This window comes from Cotesia typhae, unplaced genomic scaffold (genome assembly GCF_013202065.1).
Source record: "Cotesia typhae breed Kobodo isofemale line unplaced genomic scaffold, CoteBio_Ctyphae contig_22, whole genome shotgun sequence".
NCBI lineage: Eukaryota > Metazoa > Arthropoda > Insecta > Hymenoptera > Braconidae > Cotesia > Cotesia typhae.
The window spans coordinates 6,129,796-6,153,524 of record NW_027423728.1 but is presented as its reverse complement, the minus strand read 5'-3'; the positions used below and the strand labels follow the sequence as shown (position 1 = coordinate 6,153,524).

General features: G+C 27.0%; 1 protein-coding gene across 5 annotated transcripts in view; it reads left to right on the top strand.

The window, feature by feature from the left end:
* Nucleotides 1-20,956, top strand: part of LOC141538482 (protein Tob1) — a 35,762-nt gene extending 14,806 nt beyond the window's left edge. For 2 of the 5 annotated variants that reach the window (XM_074259979.1, XM_074259978.1), the window contains exons 2-3: nucleotides 15,621-16,450; nucleotides 17,033-20,956. In XM_074259979.1, the coding sequence (XP_074116080.1) occupies nucleotides 15,723-16,450; nucleotides 17,033-17,591 (1,287 nt within the window). In that variant the 5' untranslated portion in view covers nucleotides 15,621-15,722 and the 3' untranslated portion in view covers nucleotides 17,592-20,956. Of the gene's footprint in view, nucleotides 1-1,984; nucleotides 2,599-11,979; nucleotides 11,996-15,620; nucleotides 16,451-17,032 lie in introns of those variants that run through there. The other 3 variants (XM_074259977.1, XM_074259981.1, XM_074259980.1) reach the window with 3 other exon arrangements.
* The last annotated feature ends 2,773 nt before the right edge of the window (nucleotides 20,957-23,729 follow it).

The following is a 23,729-nucleotide window of genomic DNA, read 5'->3' as shown; positions in this document are numbered from 1 at the left end:
CATGAATGAATTCAACACAAAAACAAGAATTTTTTTTATTGTAACTATTTTTATGAAAGACCTTGAAAATTTTAAACAATGTCTTTTTTTGCAAAACAGAAATCTCATTAGATATAATCTGGCAGACTTCCCGTGGAAGCGTAATCACTTAATCAGTTTTTTAGATCTATTCTAGTCTAGAGAAAAAAATAAAGAATTTACATAATTCACAAAATCTTGCTTCCTTATTCTAATGGCACTTCCGTTTGTTTGGTTGTGGGTTGTAGGATATAAAATAAAAATATAAGGAGTATAGTAAAGCATAGCATATAAACCGCCGTAGACAGTGGCTGAGCAGACAGCAAAAAAAGAGAGGGAGAGAGTGAAAGAATGCTGAAATGAAAAAATTAAAAAAAAAATGAATAAAAAAAATACTAGAGTGCGAAGAAGGTCATTGACTTTGTTAGCAGGATTTGTTTTGCTTCTGTAAAATGACCAGTCACCTTAAGAATTTACTACTGCAATTGAAAATTTTTTTATTCACTTTATTGGACATTGACTTTTTTAATCAACGCCATCGTCTATTATTTAGAAATTTTTTTTTTTTTTCATCACGGATGCGGTTAGTTAGAATTTAATTTCAATAACGATAATAATAATAAGACAATTTTTTCCGTGAAAAAATAAATTAACTCGCTCGACATAAATTTATCAATAAAACAAACAAAATTAACGCCAGAGTAAATAATACCCTGACATACATTGTCAGCGTAAACAAATTTCCATTTGGCACGACAAAATATTTTTAACAACAAAATACTGTGATAAATAATGAAAAATTCTTGGCACTCTTGTGTCTCCATATAAATTAATAAATAAATAAACAACTATACAATGTCGAATTTATTTAATGCAAACAATTGTTTGCAATTGTTTACTTTCTTTCACCGAAAAAAACAACACTTAGTTTACGGTTTGTACTCATTATGCTCCGAATTATGTAACAGCTTTTCGACATCAGTGAGTTGGCACACGAGCGAGTACCAGTGATGCCATCAGACGAGTGTCAAAAGTCTCGATTCTATTGCATAAAATATTTTTTGCAACTAATCGTAGGAAAAGTCGGTTTATAGGTAGAGTCAATTGTAAAGGAACAATATTGCTGGTAACAAGTTAAACCTTTTTTGTAGATAGCTGAATTTTCTATGTAAATAATTTTGAAGAACTTCATCTTGATTTAAATAGAAAAATTTTTAAACCAAGAATTTAATATTATTTCCGTATCTCTAACCGTTTGACCAAAAAATTAATTTAATCTACTCTGAAATTTTGCAAATTACCTGTCAAATTTTGAATTCAAATTCTGTATACTAAATATTGAAAATTCAAAAAAACAATGAGGACTTTTTTCGTAAGAAATTAAATTCTCTAAAAAAAAAGGTTTTGTCATTTTTTCCGAATCTCAAACCGTTTAGCTAAAAAATCAATTAAAAATTTTCTCAAATTTTACAAATGGCTTGTCAAATTTTGATTTTAAATTCTGGGCTAAATTGTGAAGACGCAAAAGGTGGTAATTTTCAGTTAAACACGTCAAATTAATTAACACTTGTCAAAAAGAAATGTTTGAGCGTCCAAACCTAAAAAAAAAAAAAAAAAAAAAAACCCAAGCAACTCGAAACAAACAACAAATAAATTACCAACCAAACAGCAAGTGTCAAATAGATAAAAAGTATATTATACGACAATTAATTGTCTGCTCAAGTGTCCTTGTATTTACTCCTCAACTCTGCTTCTATTCCTCATCTACGTAACATGACTCCTTTCGTCGCCCCTCAGACGAAACCCTGCCTCTCTCTGAAGCTCCCACTACCTAGCCCCCCACTAGTCTCAGTGGGGGATAAATTTATTCCCCACTCGGCTACGTAACACCTCCCCCTCTTTTTCCTGCTCCCCACCAAAAATTTCCTCTTCTCCCACTCCCTCTGTTCCCCTCCTCGGTCGCTATGTAAGTCACCCACATGTTACCGAGCAGTTTCAGTCTCGCAGCGACAATTCGTCAGTGAAAGACCGCGGACTAAATTTTATTTAAACAAAATCAACCGTTTTTTTTTGTCACATTTTATTATAAATAAATTATAGATCCAAACAAGCGAAAGCTGTGAGCATCATTTATTACGATTATAATTATTAACATTATAACCCGGACAATTTACCATCTAGTCGACATTACATCTAGTATTTTCGTTCGGTTATTTTTTACCCTAGTAATATTGTTTTTTACTTTTATATTTAATTAAAAAAAAAAAATCTATAATTAATTAATAAAATAAATAACAACGTGTGTTTTGTGGTAATTGTGTGAAACCAAAGTTATTTTATATTTTTTTACAATACCTATTTTACTTGTCAAATTAATGAAAGTTTTATCAGATAAATAATTAATTATTTATTTATCAAAATAACAGTAATATAAAGAAAAACGGAAGATAATTTTAAAAAATAATAAAAGTGTGGTTATTTGTAATTCGTGGTGTCATTTTTATGTAACTAAATTGTTTAATAATTAAATAAAATAAATAAATAAAATTACCTATCATATTGGAGTGGGATAGTTGACATGTGAGTATTTAATAAAATAGATAATTATTGTTAAATCGAGTGTAAAGATATCATGTTTCAGTATCTTGATTTGGTAGCGCATATGCTTAACCTTTACTACTTAATAGTATGATCTCATTTCGCGAAGATTCCCGACATTTCTACGGCCTTACTCTGACGCAGCTCATTATTAATATTCTGTGATTTTATTTTTTATTTATTTATTTTTTTTTTTTTCATATGCATATATATACATATCAATACAGATATATAAATAGAAATTAGATAGATACATAATACATTAATTGAATGATTAATGATTATTAGTGACTGTATCCCGATAGAGAGGACCCGGGTGAATCAGTTATTATTTATTAATTTATGATTTATTTCATAATTACATAAAATTACTGTTGAATTTTTTGGAGCAAAATTTTATCGTGGCAAGTGTTAATGTTCTGGGTTATCGCGGAGCAAACAAACGCGACACACATGCTGGCAATTTTGTTAAATATTTAGTTTTTTACAAAATACACATACGGGTTTGGATTATTCTCGCTGGTTAATTATTATTATAATTATAATTTCATACTTTTTTTTTATGCAGTGGGTAATTATTCTGGCAGCGGATTATGATTAGCGATTCAGTGCGAGGCTCGATTATCAATTATCGATTAATTTACTAAGAAATTTAAATATTAAAACTTTCTTATTTTCTAAATTCCTAAATTCCTAAATTTTCTTATTAAAAATTTAATAAGAAGATTTATTTGTTTTTTGTATTGAGGTAAATTTTATCGGGATTCAAAAAATTCGGTAATAGCTAACCTAAAAAATATTCACCCGACTTGTTTGTTATTTATCCTCAATATTTATTTACCTGAAATTTTATCATGAGTAAATATAAAAAAGAAAATAAAAAAGCTTTGTTATTAATAAGCGTAAGAATAAATATTACTTGATTAATGTTGGAGCGTACGCATCGAATTTCGTCAATCAACTGGCTAAATTTGGCTTTACGTTTACTCAATTTTTATATTTTTTTTTAAACTTAATAATTGTAAATACTGTAGAGCGATCATGAATTTTAATTCAAGAAAATGACCGGAAAAATGTGACAGATTAATTAAAGAGATTTTTAGAGTTTTAATTTTAAGTGAAGGATATTTATGTAAAAATTGGAGTTCATGATACAGGAATTTTTTTGTAGTTCTTTTTTAGTTTAGATTAATTTGATTTGACTCAAACTTTTTTGCTTTTTATTCGTTTTTTGTAGAAATTTTTTGCTAGTGAATTTTCATAAAAAATCTCTGAATTTGAATACTTTTGCAAAATTTTAAAAGTTGTCTTAGCAAGACGTTTGGAAAGTGAATAAAAAAATTCTGAAAATCATACTGAATTTTCAAAAATATTTAAAAAAAAAAAAATATCCCGTGACCTAAAAATAATACAAATTTATAGCTTGATATTATCTTCAGTACGACACGATAAAAATACATGAACTCGTATAACTGTAACCTTGATTTAGCGAATCCACCTTCTCTAGTTTCTCTGCTAAATCCAATATTCACGGACTTGATGGCCTTTGATTGTAATTTAATATGTAATCAATTTTTCACAATATTTACTTTGAAATTATATTATTTTTTTCACTGTTATTATTATTATTTTCGCAACTGTTGATTCATTTACTAAATAATTTATGAGGCAAACAAATTTTTCACTTCATAAATTCAGCACCTAATTATTTATCACTGAACATTAAATATATTTCATTGATACATTTTTGGCAATAAATAATCTTATTTCTGTTGAATAATAAATTTTGCTTGAATTATTAATAATAAATAATAGTGGTAATGTATATTTTGATGTAATAAATAGGATAATGATTAAACACTAACATAATTCTCATAGTAAACGCTAGTTATGTACATATGTGTGTATATATGTAAGCAGGGATGTTGATGAATAGAAATAAGAAACATTATCCAATATTACTATGTACACCCTCTTGATCCCAGCTCGACCTACTAGTCTATTTTCCATACCATTTGCACCCTCTTGAGCACCCGACTCACTTATAGCCTTTCCCTCTTTACTCACCCTTAATATATAAAATAGGGTTTCCAAGTTTAGCCGTGCGTAAGAAGAATCGATTTCTTCATTTATTATCCGCTTTATATGTAATTATTTCATTATTTTAAATTTATATAAAAAAAACAAAAATATTTATTATTTAATGTCAAATTTTACGCTTAAATTATTTCAAATTCAACTTTTGTCAAAAAAAATTTGAATGAGAAAATCATTTTCTAAATTGTTCAAGAATTTGAGTTTAAATTCTTGGTGAAAAATTTAAGATACGATAAAATTGATAAAGAACTTTTAATCTCAATTAATTTTTCGTATCTTCAATATTTAATCCAGAATCAGATCTCAAATTTCATGCTCGAAAAATTTTTTCAAACTTTATTTTGGTGTAATAAATGTATAAAAGAAATCAGTAATTTTTCATTATTAAAAAAAATATTACGCGGTAATTTCTGATTTATAATCATCCGCGGTGACATAAAATGATCAATAAAAATATACGTCACAACCCCACCCAGCCGTGCCAAGGAAATGTATCGATTTGTACAAATTAAGAGCGTTAAAAATTATTCTTGTCTGAGGTCTCTTGTTCCAGTTTTCTTATTCTCGAATTATAATAATAATATTTTTAAAAAAATGTTATTGTCAGCCAATTTTTATCTGGCAGGCTGAAAAGATATAAGAAAATTTATTGGCAACATTAGCCAACTATTGCATAATATATAAGAACATTATACATAGTTTGACTTACGTTATATTTTTTTCTACCTTAAGAATTTTTTTGTAATCATTTCACAGCTGCAATTTTTTCTACAGCTTATTTTTTTTTTTTTTATTTATCATCAATAAAACTTATTTATCGCTTAATAATCATCAGAAAGTTGAAATAAAAAAGTCTAAGTTATAAAACAAAAAAAATAAAAATATCAAATCGTTATTTAAGTGGATCTATATTTGGTTTAACTATTAACTATTAAAGTACAAAAAATTAATAGTTCATTCAATGCAATTATCAATTAATGATTTAATTTAAAATGAAATGAATCAATTTTTTATCAAAATTATTTTAGAAAAAAAAAAACTAATCGAAATACAATTTTGTATAACGATAAAAAATTACTTAAGTAAAGTAAAAAAAATTAAGTTATTACCGAAAGAAAACAACTCAGGTCAAAAATATTTCGATGATACTAAACTTAACTACAGAAACCTATTTTATAGTAAATATATATATCCGTCACAAAATTTTTGTTATTTGCTTAATCTATATAATTAAAAGAATTTTTGTATTCGGAAATTTTAAAAGATAAAATGGGTTTTTTAAAGTTAAATTTAGTGCACAATAATAAATAAATTATTAAATATATACACTTATTTTTATTGATTTTTATTTTAAATTTCGCGCCAGATAAAATTTGTTAATTTCTTTATGTTATTTTGTAAATTTCAATGTCAAAGATTAATTTATATAATTTAAAAAATAAGTAAAATTTTTTGACGGGCCTCGTTTATTTTAAAAAAAAATTCTAAAATTAAATTTTATATCATTAAAAAGGAGACGATGTGAATTCGCGTCTAAAAAGTATCTAAACTATGTTAATTGTGATTAAAAAAATCATCAAGTAAAAACCCGTAATATTTAGTTTAATTTTAAGCAAATAAACAATCAACCTATTGAATAAAAAATATTTTAAAAAAAAGCAGCAGATTATTAAGAGCGACTAAAACACTAAACTGATAAAATAAACAAATAATACACATAAGCTACATATTGAAATAAAAGTAAGAATGAAAATGCGTGTAACAGCGGTATGACTTGATATAATACAAGTAAATTTGAGTTAAAATAGTAATTTTACATTACAACATACTTGTGCGTCTCTATCAGTATAATTAAAGTTGGCCATGAATCGGCAAATACAATACACTCGGCTTTAAATGTCATGTGCGATCTACGTACTGCATGCCGCGTACCATCTTTACTCGTTATTGCAAACGACGATAACTTTTATGTGCTGTTTTGTTATGTATTGAAACTATAAACTTTATACATTATTACATTACGTTATATATTTACTCGCCTTTACTTTGTATTAACGCATGTATGGAATATTATCAACACTCATTCTTATTGCTACATTCAGTTGATAATTCGTTGCATAAATTCGATATATATTATGTATTATTTATAATTAACAATTTATAATTAATAATATGGAGTTTATATTTAATTACTTGTTGTAAAATGAAATTGAATTATGATTATTTACGTCACGGCTCTGTAAATATATAATCAAGTATATAATGCATCTTCATGTAATCACTCTTGTAGAAAATTGTTTTTAGTTATCATTAAATTAAATTAAATAGACGATCTATAAATATTGTTTTTTAAAATTAAATAGTTCAATTTTAAGCTACACAATAAAAATTTTTTTTGACGTGTACTTTAGTAATTTCTTCATTTATTATTTATCAATGTTAACTAAAAAATAATAGATTTTATTTAACTAAAACCACAGGATGTAAACAATAATTAAGTTGTCAGTAATCTTTTTTGAATGACGCGTCCCTTTTAACCCTTCGTCGAGCATACATTGACTAATGACCCCAACCAGCTGACTTCCACCCTTCATTTAGTGACGTTGCATGTAAATTACAAATTTAAAGAATTTTTAGTGATTTATTTAGCCGATAACTATTTTTATTTTGGTAATTAATAACCGAAAAGTTCAAAGTATAAATATAAATAAATGACTAGACAAGATTTATTTACGATTTTTTAGGTTTTTATTCGGACAAGTGACTGCAGAAATTATGAATTCTTTTAAGTATAATAAATTGCATTGCATAAATAAGAATTTTCAAAGGACAAATATTATTTTTAAAAATATCGCGATAAAATTATAAGTCACCAATATTTAAACGGTTGAAAATATTGTTTAAATAAACAAATATTTAAAGTATTTATTTTTTTACTTGAAAATAAGAAATGTTATCGATAATTTGGAAATTTAATAATTAAAAAAAATGACTGAATATTGTGATGAATTTTTATATTGAGATATATGATCGTTGAGTTAATGATTTTTATTATTTGATAGTTAAGATACTTAAATAAATAGACTACTGAGTCATCACGTGTGGGACATGTGCCAAGTGGAACGTGTGTGTGGTATGTTCGATTACTCCAACAGTACACAGTACACAGTAGCGGGTTCGACGAACGGCAGACATAGACAAACCCGTGAGAATGCCGCGATTTAAACTTTATTAATTAATGTCAAGGGCGTTTTGTTTCCATTACATCTCTTAATTTTTTCATGGGTATTATAAGAAAATAAAGGATTTTATGGTGATAATTCTCTCATCGGAGATATTTTTAAAGCGGTTTAAAATTTTCCATTCATTCTGTATTATACGTACTAGCAATATTATTCGTTAAAAAAAATAAATTTCAATTACTTTGTTATCTTTTATATTATTACACGTTATCAAAGCGATAATAACTTTTTTGTCATTATCATCATCGTTTTTCGAGCTATTTCTTTATTTTTAAAAATATTTCATCAGTTTTTTTTTTTTTTTATTTTATGTATTGTAAGCGGATTTTTTTCGTTCAGACATGACTTATTTTATTTATTTTTTTTTTTTTACTGATAAGAGCACCGCGGTAGAAATTAATTGAGTGTTAAATTTTTATGACAAATTTTTTTATTTAATTCTTATAATAATAATAATTGTAAATATCCCGGAAACGAAATTTTCTGTAATTTTCTATGCAATGTAATTTTAACTTGTACTTCGCCATCTATAAATACAAATACTAAATATATAATACGATACACATTCAAGTTTATGCACCAGACAATATAACACCTAGACTATAACATTATAACTATTACATAGAAGCTCGTATCAATTAATCTGGAGTCTCAATCTCAGTGCAATATATAAAATATGTAAAATTCTTTTATTTTTTAGCAACAGAAAGCATTACCTATGTACATATGTAATAAAATAATATAACACAACTTTTAACTTGTCAACGGTATCTAGATGTACGTGTCACCTGTGCTTTGTTAAAATTCTCACGTGCTCGAACCGAATTGCAACTTTTAAACTTTATTTAAAAATCTAAAAAAAAAAAATCGAAAAGATATTTAAAGATGCAATACAAGTACGAGTATTTGAATTTTTAATCTCCTGCAAAGATAGGCTAAGTTAGTATTTAAAATTAGACATCCAGACGTAGATTGCCGGGGACTTGTGTCGAGAATAGATCATTGGTGTTACTTGACAACCGTTACACCTGCTTGAAACTCTTAAGTAAATATAACTATTTATTTTTAATATTACACGGTTTAAATGCATCGCTTTTTTTTTTAACTCTTCGATACTTTTGATTAAAATAAATTCCGAATGTCTGGGAGGGCGTATATTTTTAAAGAGTATGATAATATCATTTTTTTTTTATATTTTTTTTGTCATAAGAATTTATGATAAATTTTTTTCCGATTTGAAATGAACTTTGCAGTAATCGTTAATCGATTGAATAAAAAAAATTTTTTTTGAGTCATCAATTTGGCTATTATTTTAAAGCCATTACTCACAATTAATAATATAATGTTCAAACACTTAAAAAATGACTGTCAATACATTTTATCGTTGAACGTAAAACACAATACACTTTGAATATTTTATACTTTTAAATTGACTTTACGTGAAATGTTCTTTTTTTTTTTTCTAGCAGATATCTGAAATCTAATTTCGAGTTATTTATACTTTCAAATTTATATATACGAATGTGTGTACCGGTTAAGCAAAGTAAAGATAAAATAAGTTCGAAAAAAAATAAAATAGAATAGAATAAAGGAAGAAAGGGTAGTAAAGGCGTGGTGTTAAAGGAAAGAGACGTGGAACGTACGAAAGCCATTATCCACGGAAATACGAGAGCCGATCGTCATCCTTAGGTCTTACCAGACTTGCGGAAATGGAGCCATTATACTTTGACTCGTTTGTTCTTACGAAATACTATATATTTATATTATTTTTATATTATTTTTATTTTTATTATTAAACTTTACTCGGACGCCCTTTACTTTCAAAAGTTTAAATTTTTAAGGAAATTAAAATCTTACAATTACAAAGAGCTTTAGAAAATTTTTTTTTTTTACTTAAAATCAATAGTTTTAAAAATAATTTTCATTGTATAAATAATTTATAACTTGTTATATATATTTATTAGTTGTATCAGCATCTCCCAGAAATAAAATAGAGTACACTATCGATCCAACGCATTTTTTTATTTTTTATTTTTATTTCGAGTTTTATTTATTCTCACTTGCTTCGCATTAAATCACAAGCGATATAGAGAAAAATACTGATACAATTTTTTTGAGATACTTAACTCTATAATTTGGTTGAATTTTTTTCTACTGTTTCATACAAAAATTTTCAGCAATTTTTTTTTTTTAATTTATTTAACTTTATTGAGAAAAAGCTTGTACGAATTCAATGATCCTTTTTATTTTTGCCTGAGCCCATAACCTGCTGAAACTCCGAATTTCTCAGCGTAAAAAAGCGCAATACGGTCAATACATTCTTCTACCTCCATTAGAGACTAATCGATTTTCTTCTTGAGATGAAAAATATAAAAAATGAACTTTTTAATCCCGTTTCACTATACAGCAGGTAGAACAGTTGAAATTTTAAAGTGTCTCATTTCACCCACAAACTACAAGATACATGGATGCATGTGTGTAATACATAGTTTTATTTTAACAGTCTCCTAAATTCTTCTCACGTACATCCCATCAGTTGGTACAAGTCCACTGAGTACGTCTGGTCTATATACACATATAGTTAACCGTCTAGTCTAGCTATCTACCGTCAGTATCCACCTACTCTGCTATATTTCATCCTAAAAGTTGATCCCGACGCTCCTATACTATCTATATACGTTCCTTCGTTTCACTGAAATTCATTAAAACTCTTGTTAGGTATCTATTAATTACCACTTTAATTTAACCAGAGATTACCCAACTTTTTCGTAAAACCATAAAACTACTTTATTAATTGACTTTTCATTTTTTATTTTACGTGTCGTTTTTTTTTTTTAAGTTTTGATAAAAAAAATATTATTGTAAAAGTAAGAAATGGTGTTGAAAAGAATAAAGCACCCATTTAAAACCCTTCAATCATTATTCAAAAGCTCTGCTTTCATACTTTTATCGTCTTTCTACCCCTCAGTTTATTAAAACTCTAGAAAATAGTCATCGACTTCTTCAATGAAATAAATTTAATACATAATATACACTTTAACTCTTTAATTTTAAAAACTTGTCAATTTTTCAGGAAAAAAATTATTAAATTCTTTTATGCAATTGAAGTTACTGATTAAAAAAAAAAAAAAAGTTTTCACCTCAACTTTTTAAAAAATTAATTTATCGAGATATTTGTTTGTTGGAAAGTTTGTTTTCTCATCAGAAATACGAAATAAATTTTTCGGTACCAAGTTCTTTAAAATTTTTATCAAAAACTGAAATCAGAAAATCCTTGAGAATTTTTTGGATTTTTTCTAAATATCATTTTTATGAATTAAACTATCGTGAGCCATAAAACTAAAAAAATTCTTATTTGAACACTTTTTTGGGTAATGCAGAGTAGATCAACTTTTTTTTTTTAATTTAAAAAATAATTAATTCTCATTATATTGCATTACACCATTATTGTATTGTGATTGTGAGTTCTTTATTGTCTGGCAGCCTAGTTTTAGAGTAGGATCCGGGACAGAGTAATCATACATGCGGGTGTACACATCGTAGAAGCCATCGGTGAGATACACCTATTACTATATCAATTTTACAATTGCTATTACTATTACTATTACTATTACCATTGTTATTGTTATTTCTATATACCGAGTAACATATATAATAATGTATACAGTATGTAGTATATAGTATATAGCCCATGTTGTTATCTGGAGCAACCGGCATGTGTGTCTGTTGGTGGGCTGTGTCGTATTGATCTGGCAGGTCGCCGCCTGCTCACTGCTTTTCTGCCGTAACTGCTACATTGGTACACACCTACACCTCTAATATAATACTACCACTACTTCTACTTTTACTACTAATACTTTTTCTACTACTACTACTAATACTCATACTGGTATTGGTATATATGATGATAGATATATGTATATATTATATACACCCCAGAGAACGCAAACGAGAACAAGAACGAGATAGACAGGCTCAATAATAATAAGGATGCAGGATACTGAATAAAATGGAAGGATATATACATTTATACATTGGAGGTATCCACCCTTTTTAATAAAATTATATTTGTATTAAAATATTCCAAAAATATGGAAATCGCGAGTGAGGGTATAGGTTTTTTATCTTTCTTTGCAAAGAAATTTGTGACTTGGGAATACGAGGAAAAATTTTGTTTGTCACAAAATTTAACGAGTTGATACGAGATTGTCAAATTCCATATTTGATATATCATTTGGTTTTTTATATTCAAACTTTCACAATAGCTAATTTGAAACAAACTTATAGCTCTATTTGATCAGAAAATACCAAGTGACTATATACAGGGTGATTCAGAATTACTGACATACACAGTCGAAAATTTTGCGTCATTTTGTACACAGATCATGTGTAACGCCACATGACGACTCACATTTTTGTGTAATTGATATGCAAACACTCAATGTGTAAATGTTAATGTATTATAATGTGTAACAAATTTTTTGACACGATGACGGAAAATTTTTAACTGGGTATTTTTCTTCACTATTTTAGTAATTATCATCATTTTTTTATTTTTTATTTTATATTTTATATTTTATATTTACTATACGAAGGATGGTAACTCTTACTATTGCTACAATAAGATTTTAGTCAATAACATTATGATACTAATAACTATTAAAAAAGAACGATAATAATCATAACTGAGCAATTTTCTCCGTGTATAAGAATAATTCCTATAATAGTATAAGCAAAATTCCGATTATATCGTTAAGGAAGTTCCTATAACTTCCTTAGTTTAGTGAAACAAATAACAATCCAAATTTCTTAATAAAAGTATTTTTTTTTCTCAGTGTATAATAAAAATTTTGAATTTTACAATTTTTTTTCGGTTTTGAATATTGTTAATCTGTGTAGTTGATAGCAACCTTATTTAACGAGATTAAAAACAACACATCATCTTCAAAAAAATTACAACAATTATTCCTCTGCACAATAAAAAATGTAAGAAGGGAAAAATGATATTATATTACATTAAAAGGAGTTCGAGCTGTAAAGAATAATTTAGGGAGAGAAAAAACTTAAAAAGTGTAAATAAAGAATAAGGGTGAAGTTAGTAGTAAAATAACGAGAAAACTCGTAAGAAGTGTTTGCCAACTTGTGATAATAGAAGAGGAAGATAAAATTCTTCTTGAGAAAAAACCAGTTGTAATAACAAGTGGTTCAAGGAATAATTGTAATAGAAAAATCTAATTTACTCTTTGTGCCCCGTACTAGTAGATTTTGTTCATGTTATTGCTTTCTGTTCGCAGCTTATTGTCTTTAGCCTTATTCTTATCCTACACTATTCCAGTAACTTTTAGAAACTTTAAAAGTAGACGAAATGAAGTTAAGCGCTGCGACAGCGATCGATAGAACCAATCAGTCCTCGTAGACGATTGGATGATGATGAACAAGAGTTTCCATCAATATTAAAATTCTACTAGTTCTTTTTATTTTGTCTACTATTTAACATTTCTTATTATTTAGAAATTACTTTTTAATATCAATGAAATTTTCATCAATAAAATTTGACTCTAGTTGAAACAATAATTTTTTATGTAAAAATTAATGAAAAGTAGAAGGTAGTTCTCTTTTTAACTTTATATTATATTTTATATACCTTCTATGGCTCAAGCGTATCACTTTAATTCTTTTATTCAAAGGAGCAACTTTCCTGAGGGAAAGAATGAAAAAATTCAAATCTTTAAGAGGATTCTCAAGCTTTCAGCTGCAATCTTGTGAAGCGGCTACTTTTTTTTTTCGTACACTCAATTGTGAGTTACTCCTTCTGGTTTTCTATTCTACCGATTTCGAATCTCCGTTTTAAAACTTGAACAATAAAAATGTATACTGTATACTATTAGGTAAATATAAATTCTCGAGGTATTCAATTTGCCGTTTTAATGTCACAGGAGTTTATTTAAATAGATTTAAATATGTACGATTTGAGGTCAAGCTTGCTGAGGTCAATCGATTAAAGTTTTGTTATTTTATTTTATTTCGTTTTATTCTAGATGTGTGACCTTTATTGATTTACAACTATTTTTAATATTTTTTTTTTTTTATTTATAAACTTGCTGGTAAATATTCTGAAAGTTTAAGATAAATTTTGTGGACCATTGAATTAAAAATAAATTCAATTTCTTATTTTATTCTAATTATTATTATTATTACTTTGATTAAATTTGAACACTAATAAAATTGCAAGCAAAATATCATTATTATTATTTGTAATTAAATGAACAAAATTGAATGATATTGAATTAAGCTCTAAATTTTAATTAAAGAAAAGAAAAATTGAATTTACCAATAATTAAAATTTAACACTGCAATTATGACGATAAAATTTATTTTTACTTTCAATCTAAAAATATATTTTTAATTTAACTAATAATTATCAGAATACTTTTAGGGCGTTGTATATTTATAGTTGTAATTATGTACAAAGTAATTATCAAATAACATACTGCGATAGAATATCGGAAAGTATGTATAATACATAATATACATAGTACATAGTACATAGATGAGTAAAGTCCGCTTGACTAAGTATTGATCTCCCTGCGGCTTGTTGGCAAGTTTCTAAAGTTAAAAATACACGGCCTTGCAATTCACGATGTGTAAGCATCCTCTATTTTCTTATTTTTTTTTTATTATCATTTCACTCACCCTCATCCCCATTATTTTTTGTTTTAGTCTTTTTTTTTGTCTCTATGTATATCTAGCGGATTGCATCACGCGAGGATGCATCTCTGCTTAATGGATTTTCGGGAAATAAAGAACCGCAATGAGACGAGGTCGAGTTGTCTTTGATCTTACTTCTTTTATTATTATCATCATCATTATTGTTATTTTTATTTTTTTAACACTACTTTTTTATTTGTATTCACACTAAAGTTTAGTCAATGTCAGGCATTGTTCTAACGATTCACCAATTCAATCTATTTTTAAAAATAATTATTTTAATTTCTATCACAAATAGTTCAGAATTATTATGATGTTATCATCAACGATAACATAAGAATGTTTTTTTAATTAATTATTGATAAGTTTTTCCTTAATTACTCAGAATGACCTTAATTACTTTTTTTTTTTAACGTTAAATGCAGATTAGGAACTATAAGTTATAAATCAATGTTAATAAGCATTAGGAAAAACTTGATGGCTTACAAGTTTGTGATATCAGTAAATATTATTTTTTTTATACCTCAATCAATTATAATTGAAAAGTTATGATTACGATGTTTTAAAAAAATTTTTTTACAAATTATAATAAACTATTTTTTTAATTTTCTATAACCTTGATATGATGATACAATTTTTTGTTCAAAAAAGAAATTCTTCAAAATGATTTGCTTGGTTCAAAACATTTTCTTTTGAATCAAGTTATTTTTTTTCATTATTAAAAAAAGTTAGGTAAAACCAAATGACCTAAAATTGATAATTAATTTACCAAGCAGTGTTTTAAATTAGTTTAGTAATCAATAAAAATACAATTTCTCTTGACGAGATAGGAAACTTGATTTTTAGGCCCCAGTAGAGCTATGCCTTGGCGCGTTGGCGCTTAAGACATGCAAAAATAAATCTATGCATAATATTAAAAGCCGTGAAATAACGAAAAATTGTAATTGTCTGTTGCAGATTGTGATAAAAAATAACCAGTTAGCAAAAGGCATTAATTGCCGAATATTTTCTGTCAACTGATACCAAAACAGCCTGACCATTCTCTTCTCCAAGCCAAAGATGGACATAGAGGTGCAGGTGGCATTAAACTTCGTGATATCTTATCTCTACAATAAGCTACCGCGGAGACGCGTGAATATATTCGGAGAGGAGCTGGAGAAGGCGCTGAAAGACAAGTTCCAGGGGCACTGGTACCCGGAAAAACCCTTCAAGGGCTCGGCGTTCAGATGCCTGAAGACCGGAGACCCAATTGACCCGGTGCTGGAGCGCGCGGCCAAAGAGAGCGGGGTCCCAATTCAGGACATCCTGGAAAACCTCCCCACTGAGCTGGCCGTCTGGGTCGACCCTGGTGAAGTTAGCTACCGGATCGGTGAGAAGAACATGATAAAGATTCTGTACTCGGAAAGCGCAGATCTCCACGACGAGAGCTCAGCAGACCGTGAGGTAACCAAGACCTTCAACCCGGAGGCCCAATGCTTCAGACCGATCGAAGCTGTAGGGACTTCTCTGAGCGGGCTGAGTTTGAGTCCCAAGTCCACCTCACCCTTCCCGACCTCTCTTGGCAGCAGCGCCAGCAACGGCTCTTCCAACAACCAAAGCGGCCACGGCTCCGGCTCCTCATCAGCGCCCTCTCCCACGCCAATTACAAACTCCTTCAAGGGATCGCCTAGTCCGGTTCCGGCTTTTATTCCTCGCTCCACCGCTCCCTTGACCTTCACCACTGCTACTTTTGCTCAGACTAAATTTGGAAGCACCAAGTTGAAAACCAACAGCAAACGAGCAAACAGGTATTTTGATTTTTTTTTTAAATGTTTTTTTTTTTTTTACAGAAAAATTGATAATTTTTTCAATCCAAATTTAATTGATAAGATAAAAGTTTTATTTTATCTTTGGCGGTCTCATTTCAAAACACAGTAGACAAAAAATTTTTTTTTCACTGATAAAAAATTAACCTGATTCAAACCGAAAATTTCTTGAATCAAGTAAATTTTATCTCAGCCTCGTTTTTTAATGATAAAAAAAACTTGAATAATCCAAGAAATTTAAGTTTCTCTGATTTGAAATGGGACCTTTGAATTCATTATAAATTGATAAAAACACGACATATTTTTATTTTTTTTTTTTTTTCCATAAAATTTTGATCTTTTCTCTTTTTCGCAAAAATTTATTTTTGAAAGATGTTACTGGTTAAAATATAACAAAGTTTCTATAGTTTCAATTTCGGTTCAAGATTTTCAAATGAATAGCAAAAAAACCCTGTTTATTTTCTGAAAACCCCAAAAAACATCTCTCGAGAATAAATTTTCCCCCTACCGAATGGAAAGCAAAAAATTCAAAAAAATAACAAAGTAAAAAACTGACTGACCTAGATCATCAACTTCCAGAATGTCACCGACCGAATTTTCAAACTACATAAAGCAGCGTGCAATGCAGCAGCAGATTCACCACCACCACCACCATCAGCACCAACAACAACAACAACAGCAATCTGGCCTACCAGTATCTCAAAATTCACCGACGAGCCGGTCGCTCTCTCCAGGGGTAGGCTCTCCCCCACAGCCCCAGCAACCGCAGCAGCACACCGACCCCAGCGCTTACTTCTTCCCGGGGCCTTACCACCCCCAGTTCACCCACCGCAACATCTTCGACTCCTCCAGTCACGGCGGATACTTGCCCGATCTGTACGGCGCCAAGTTTCCCTCGTCCTACTTGGACCCCTCTAACATCTCGCACCAGTTCTACGGAGGCGTAGGTGGGGGAAGTTCCCCCGCCTCTAACCTCGGGCCCATCGGGTCCGCCGTAAGCAGCTCCTCCGCCAACAGCCAACAAGAAAAAACGACCCTCGTCGACGGACTCAACAACTTCGGACTGGGGTCTGTTACCCCCTACCCCGCCAGCCAATATCAGCACCTTCTCGTCGCGAACTAATGTCCCCCCTCCAGGATCCTCGCTTGCCCGCCACGTCCATCTTCAGTCGTCTAACATCGCGGCGCCTGATTCAAATTCAAAAAATTCGGAGATAAGAAATTTAAAAAATTTTCATTAATTATTTATTAAGAAATAATTGCTTAATTATTCACATTTTCGCAAAAAATCCCCTTTCCACTAAGCGTTTTTTTTTTTTTTATATCAAAATTTAGCTTCCCCCCTCTCTTTGTCACCTTCTTCGCGTTTCTGGACGCCGGCCCGATGCGATTTTGAAATGAGAAATAAAAAAAATTTTAATTAAAGCCAGAACTGTTATCAATGAAATCTAACCGGTGGATTTTGTAATTAGAGACAACACTAATTAATAAACACTGACAACAATAATTAAAAAAAAAAAAAAAAAAAAAAGAAAATATTGATGATAATATTAATATTAATAATAATACTATAAAATAAAATAAAATAAAAATAATATGATATTTATTACCATCAATCTAAAATATAACAACAAATAATAAATTACCTTTGTGTAATAATTTATTTTTTCACTGGATTAGTCGAAGAATATTAAATATTATATCTGTAGAGCCTATGTAATTATAATTAACAATGCACTCGGGGGTTATTTAATTAATGGATGACAGCACATTCTCGACCAAAACGTACTGAGAAAGATATTGAGATAAATATTCCGTCATACCATCGAAACTCGTCCTTCGGTACGATCTTACATTTTATTTTTATAATGAAGAGTATCTAATCTTATAATTATAATTACAAATAACAGAATTAATAGATGGTCGTGGCGCGTAAGTGGCTGTTCGAAAACAGAAACAAAAAAAAAAGGAAAAATGTTTTTTTTATGATTATTTTATTTTTTGTTAGTTTTTTTCTATTGTAGATTTATGATTTTATAAAAATGAAATTTTTTTTTTTTAATTATAAATATCGATAATATTTAATTGTAAAAAATGAAAATTGTTTCTTTTTTATTTTTTTATCCCTTTTTTAAGTATTAATTTTTATTTACTTGGCCACGTACGAGTCGACGTCAATAAGATTATTTAATCGGTATATTAATTGTAATTAATTGGGAGGATTGAGAGGTATGAATTATTTTTTTTTAGATTGACAAATGTCGAACAAAAATAATAATAATAATAATAATAATTATTATTAATGAATAACAAAAAAAAAAATAAGGTGATTATACGAGCATCGAGTGATAGAAATATTTATTTAAAAAATCGGTGTCACGAGCCGCGGGCCGGACACTTAGGTGCTAAAAGTATTACTGTTATCTTGAATCGCGGAAAATAAATGGACAATTGTGTCTTGACACTTGGTACAAGGCATTAATTTGAAAAGGAATGAATTTAATAAATAAAATAAATGGAATAATAATACGTTGACAACTTTCGGATCTAAAGAGGGTAGAACGAATTAAAAACACCAGTACCCTTTTTTTATATAAAAATAATAATAATAATGATAAAATAATAATATCTAAACTTAATTATTATTATACTATTAAACGATACGTACGACTGTGGTAGCTATGCTAGTACCTGCTATTGTTAACAAAAATAATAATTAAAAGATGAATGATGATTTAAAAGGAAATAATAACTAAAATGATTGGAAAATGAATTAAATCAGTGCGACGAAGACGAGATGAGTTTTCACATGATTGCTTTTAATGAAAAACAGTCACTGAAAAATAAATAATAAATTCATAATAATTAATAATAATATATTAATTGATTCATTTGATAAATTAATAATCAATCAAGTCTTATCGTTGACACAAATGTCAAAATTCATTGAACGCGGGTTAATTGCAATAAATCGGAAATCAAATCGATCGTTAGCGGAACTTCAATCTTGCTGATGATTAATCAAACATGATGTATACTCTGATAAAAGTAACTTTAATGAAAAAAAAATAATAAATAAAAACAAATATAAGGTTTAATGATATTAATATTGCGAGCGAGGTTATTTATCCGTTGGGACGATTCTATTAATGGTGCAATAAAATAGTGAGATACGTATGGAAAATTTTTGGGTTATTGTAAAAGATCGGTTGGTAAATTATTGGAAAGTCGGTAATTGTTTATAGCCAATTTTAATGAGCTTTTTCAGTAGATAAATTTCTATAGAAAATTTGTAAAAAATTGAACGATTTGGTGCAAAAAAATTTTTTTTCATAAATATTAATAATTTTCACTAGAAAAAAATCGATAATAAATAATATCCGTCAATTTTAACGGAAAATCGGCATGATTCTATAAAAAAAAAAATTATTAAATGAAAATTAATATTAATAATCGGTACAAATTATCGGTACGTGTATGTGATGTTAGAAAATTACAATTGTAATTGAATAAAAATTGGCATTATATCATAGAATCGGTAGAAAAAATTAGAAAAATTAACTGTTATTAAAATTATAACTTATCGTTGTGATTACTAATTATAAATCGGTAAAAATTAACTGTGTTAATCGGTTGTGTAGTGACCGTTAATTTATACGAATTCGATAAAAATATTAATGTTATTGATTATAAATATTTAAATATTAAATTTCAAAGTTGCCGATTTTTTAAATGAACCAATGATTGCCGATTTCGAATGAATGTTACCTTCCAATCACAAATCAATGACCGATTTTTTCCATACAGACGCGAAATAATGAAATTGAATTGAAAACGATGAACAAACATTTAGAGATACATTGGATTAAAATGAAATGAAATAAAATAATTAAATATATAGTATTATAATGTTTAATTGTATAACTTTATAAGTAAAATAAAAAACCAATATGCTAGTTTTTCATCGCATTACTGGATAAATATGTACTCGTTATTGTAATACGCGATTTAAATGATAACGAACACGTAAATCAATACACTTATGAATAAATAAAATAACAACAAAAATAATTAAAGAAAACTCGTTCTCGCATGTATCCAAGTGGTCGATCTGTCTTTAAAAAAGTATAAAGTGTCAGTATATTTAGATAAATAAAATTTTTTAATAATCCGTGTTTACTATTTTAAATATTAATAATAATAAATATAATAATATTAATATTAATATTACTAATAAATAATTTAATAATTGGAAGATTTATATTTTTTTTATAATTAAATTGTTTATATCTTTTTTATTAAAAATACTTGAACAAACTTTTTTTAAATTTAAAGTTTAATAAAAAAAAAAAAAGTTTAACGTTTAGTAAATGTATTTTTAATAGGTTGATATTAACAATATTAATGTAATGAAATTTATAAAGTCGAAATTCTAATAAATTGATAATTAAAAATTAAAAAAAAAAAAAAAAAAAAAAAAAAAAAAAACGATAACCGTTTAATAATTAGTTAACTATAAAAATATATCCTCACAATATATTCTTATACTTAGCCAAGATAAAAATGAAAAAATAACAAAAAAAAAATGAATAAATAAATATTTAATATTAACAATAACAATAATAATACTAATGTAGAGGGAGACGCAGGGTTTTCAAAAGTGACAATTTTTTAAACTTTTTGTTTTCAAATTGTCCTTTAGACCAGGCTCTATAAAACTTTTGCATGTACATAATATAGTTTACCATACAATAGCCGTCTCATCAGAATTTATTGAAAAAAATATAAATATAAATATGTATTTGCATTTAAAGCGGTTAAAAAAAAATTTTTTTTTTGGTACAAATTATAGCAGGATTGTGAGAAAGTTTTTTTTGAAAATAAATTTCTAAAGATTACATCGAAAAAAAAAAATTTGTAACTACAGTTTGTACCAAAAGAAATTTTTTTTTTTCAACTAGCTGCAATATGAATGTAAATATATATGTATGTAAAAATTAAAAATAATTGATAAGATTTTTTCTTGAGACATTACAATAAAAAATTTCGGATTTCTTATATACCAATCAACAAATAAACCTTTGAATTAAATAAAACTAATAAAAACAACAAAAAAACTAAAACAAAATAAATGATATATAATTAGATTTGTAATTAATTATATATATTTTTCAATACTTTAACTACTTGCTGTATGTAAAATTATTATTGTAATACACATATTTAAATAATTAATAATAATAATAATAATAATAATATTAATATTTAACAAGACAAAAAAAATTAACTAGATTAAAGTAAAAATACACCTCCATCACGTTTGGATTAAAAAACCTTGTGGCGGGTCACACAAAGAGGTTTAATTAGAAAGAAAAAATAAAACTAGCTCCTTTATTACAACCTTTAATGAAAAAATAATAATAATAAAAATATTAAAAATAATAATAATAAATACTACTAAATCTAGTTGATTATTTTTCATGTGACTGTCGATATGCGCGTGCGTTTAAATCAATACTAAGTAAAATTAGTTTGAATATTAGTGTAAATTTTTTATCAAAGTGAAACTTAGTCTCAATTGGATTTTTTAGATAATTTTTTTCTATCCACGGTCGAAACGTCATTAGTTTTATTGATTATACTTTATATTATTGTATACCTTTCCTCCCTTATCCTTGCGTATATAAATTAATATATATATAAATTAATCAATGAATATAAATAAATATATATATATATATATATATATATATATATATATATATATATATATATCACTTTGTTATCTTTATACCGAGTAAAATGAATGAATAGTTAAAGTTAAGTGTGTTAAAGTGGCTTTTCACAGTTTGCAATAGAAAAATTATTAAATGAAATTTATATGACTTATTTATGAAAAAATTAAAAAAAAAAATAATTTATTTGTAACTAAAAAATTTTGGATAAATTTTACTGCCTTGCAAAGATATAACTATCCCTACATTATTATTAATTATAATATAGCTAATTATTTATCCATGAATTTTTTGCGTTATATTTTTTGTTTCTGTATTTTTGTACACATGAAGTGTTTGATAATTATATTAAATAATAATATATATATTGTGTTATATTTTTTTTTATTTTATAACCGTATAATATTAATCTTGTATGATACGGAATTTTGTTTTTTTTTCTTTTTTTTTTATATAGATTCGTGATTATTTTTTTTTATTATTATTATATTGCTCTTTTATGTATGTAATATTGAATACAACTACAAATGATTTTTATTTGTAATTATTATTATTATTATAAAATAATATAAACAAAATAGTTATAAGTCATTTTTTCATAGTTTGTTATTGTTTTGTATCGTCACGTGATGCGGGTCATTGAGACAAGCATCGCGGGACAAATATATATATTTTTGTTAATACACGATTTGATAACTGCAATGCTTTTTTTTTATTTACTTTGTTATTTCCAAAACATTTTTTAATGCACCTTTGCTATTTTAAAAAAACTAAATTAATTAATTTAATATTCTTTTGAGTGAGTGGATACATTTAATGTGTAGAGTTGAATTTATATTTATATTTGTATTAATATAGAAAAAAATTTGGAAGATCGGGGCAAACGCTTGGTTTTGTAGAAATCGTCCGAAAATAATTAGTTATTTAATGTTTATGCTAATAATAATAACAATAATTATGATAGTACTAATAAATGTTTTTAATTTTTGATTATTCAGTGTCATTTTTTTTTGTCGTCTTATATTTTTAATGATGGAAAGAAAATTTTTTTGACAATAAAAATTTTAAGATATGGAAATTAATTTTTATTTTTATTAAGAAAATTATGGCACTAAATTTTGATAACTGTGAAAATTTTTTTAATATTTTGATATTTAACCCCCATGAAAAAAATTTATATCAAAAATATATTTCAAAAAAATATTATATAATTTTAAATAAATAGTTTTGTTCATTTTCATGCACGTATTTCTTATAAATTTTAAATGTATTTTAATGATAACTAAAACAGACAAAAATCAAATAAAACTCAATTATTGAAAATTTTTAATATAAATTTTTTTCATTGGCAATTTCCACAATACGAATAATGAACGCATAATAACAAAATAAATTATGAAAATAACAATAAAACTACATTTAATTCTCCATGAAAATGTAAATAATAAATAATGATAATTTTTTAATAAAAAAAAAGTGTCACATTGCCCCGATTGTTCTACTATTACTATTACATTAAACGATAA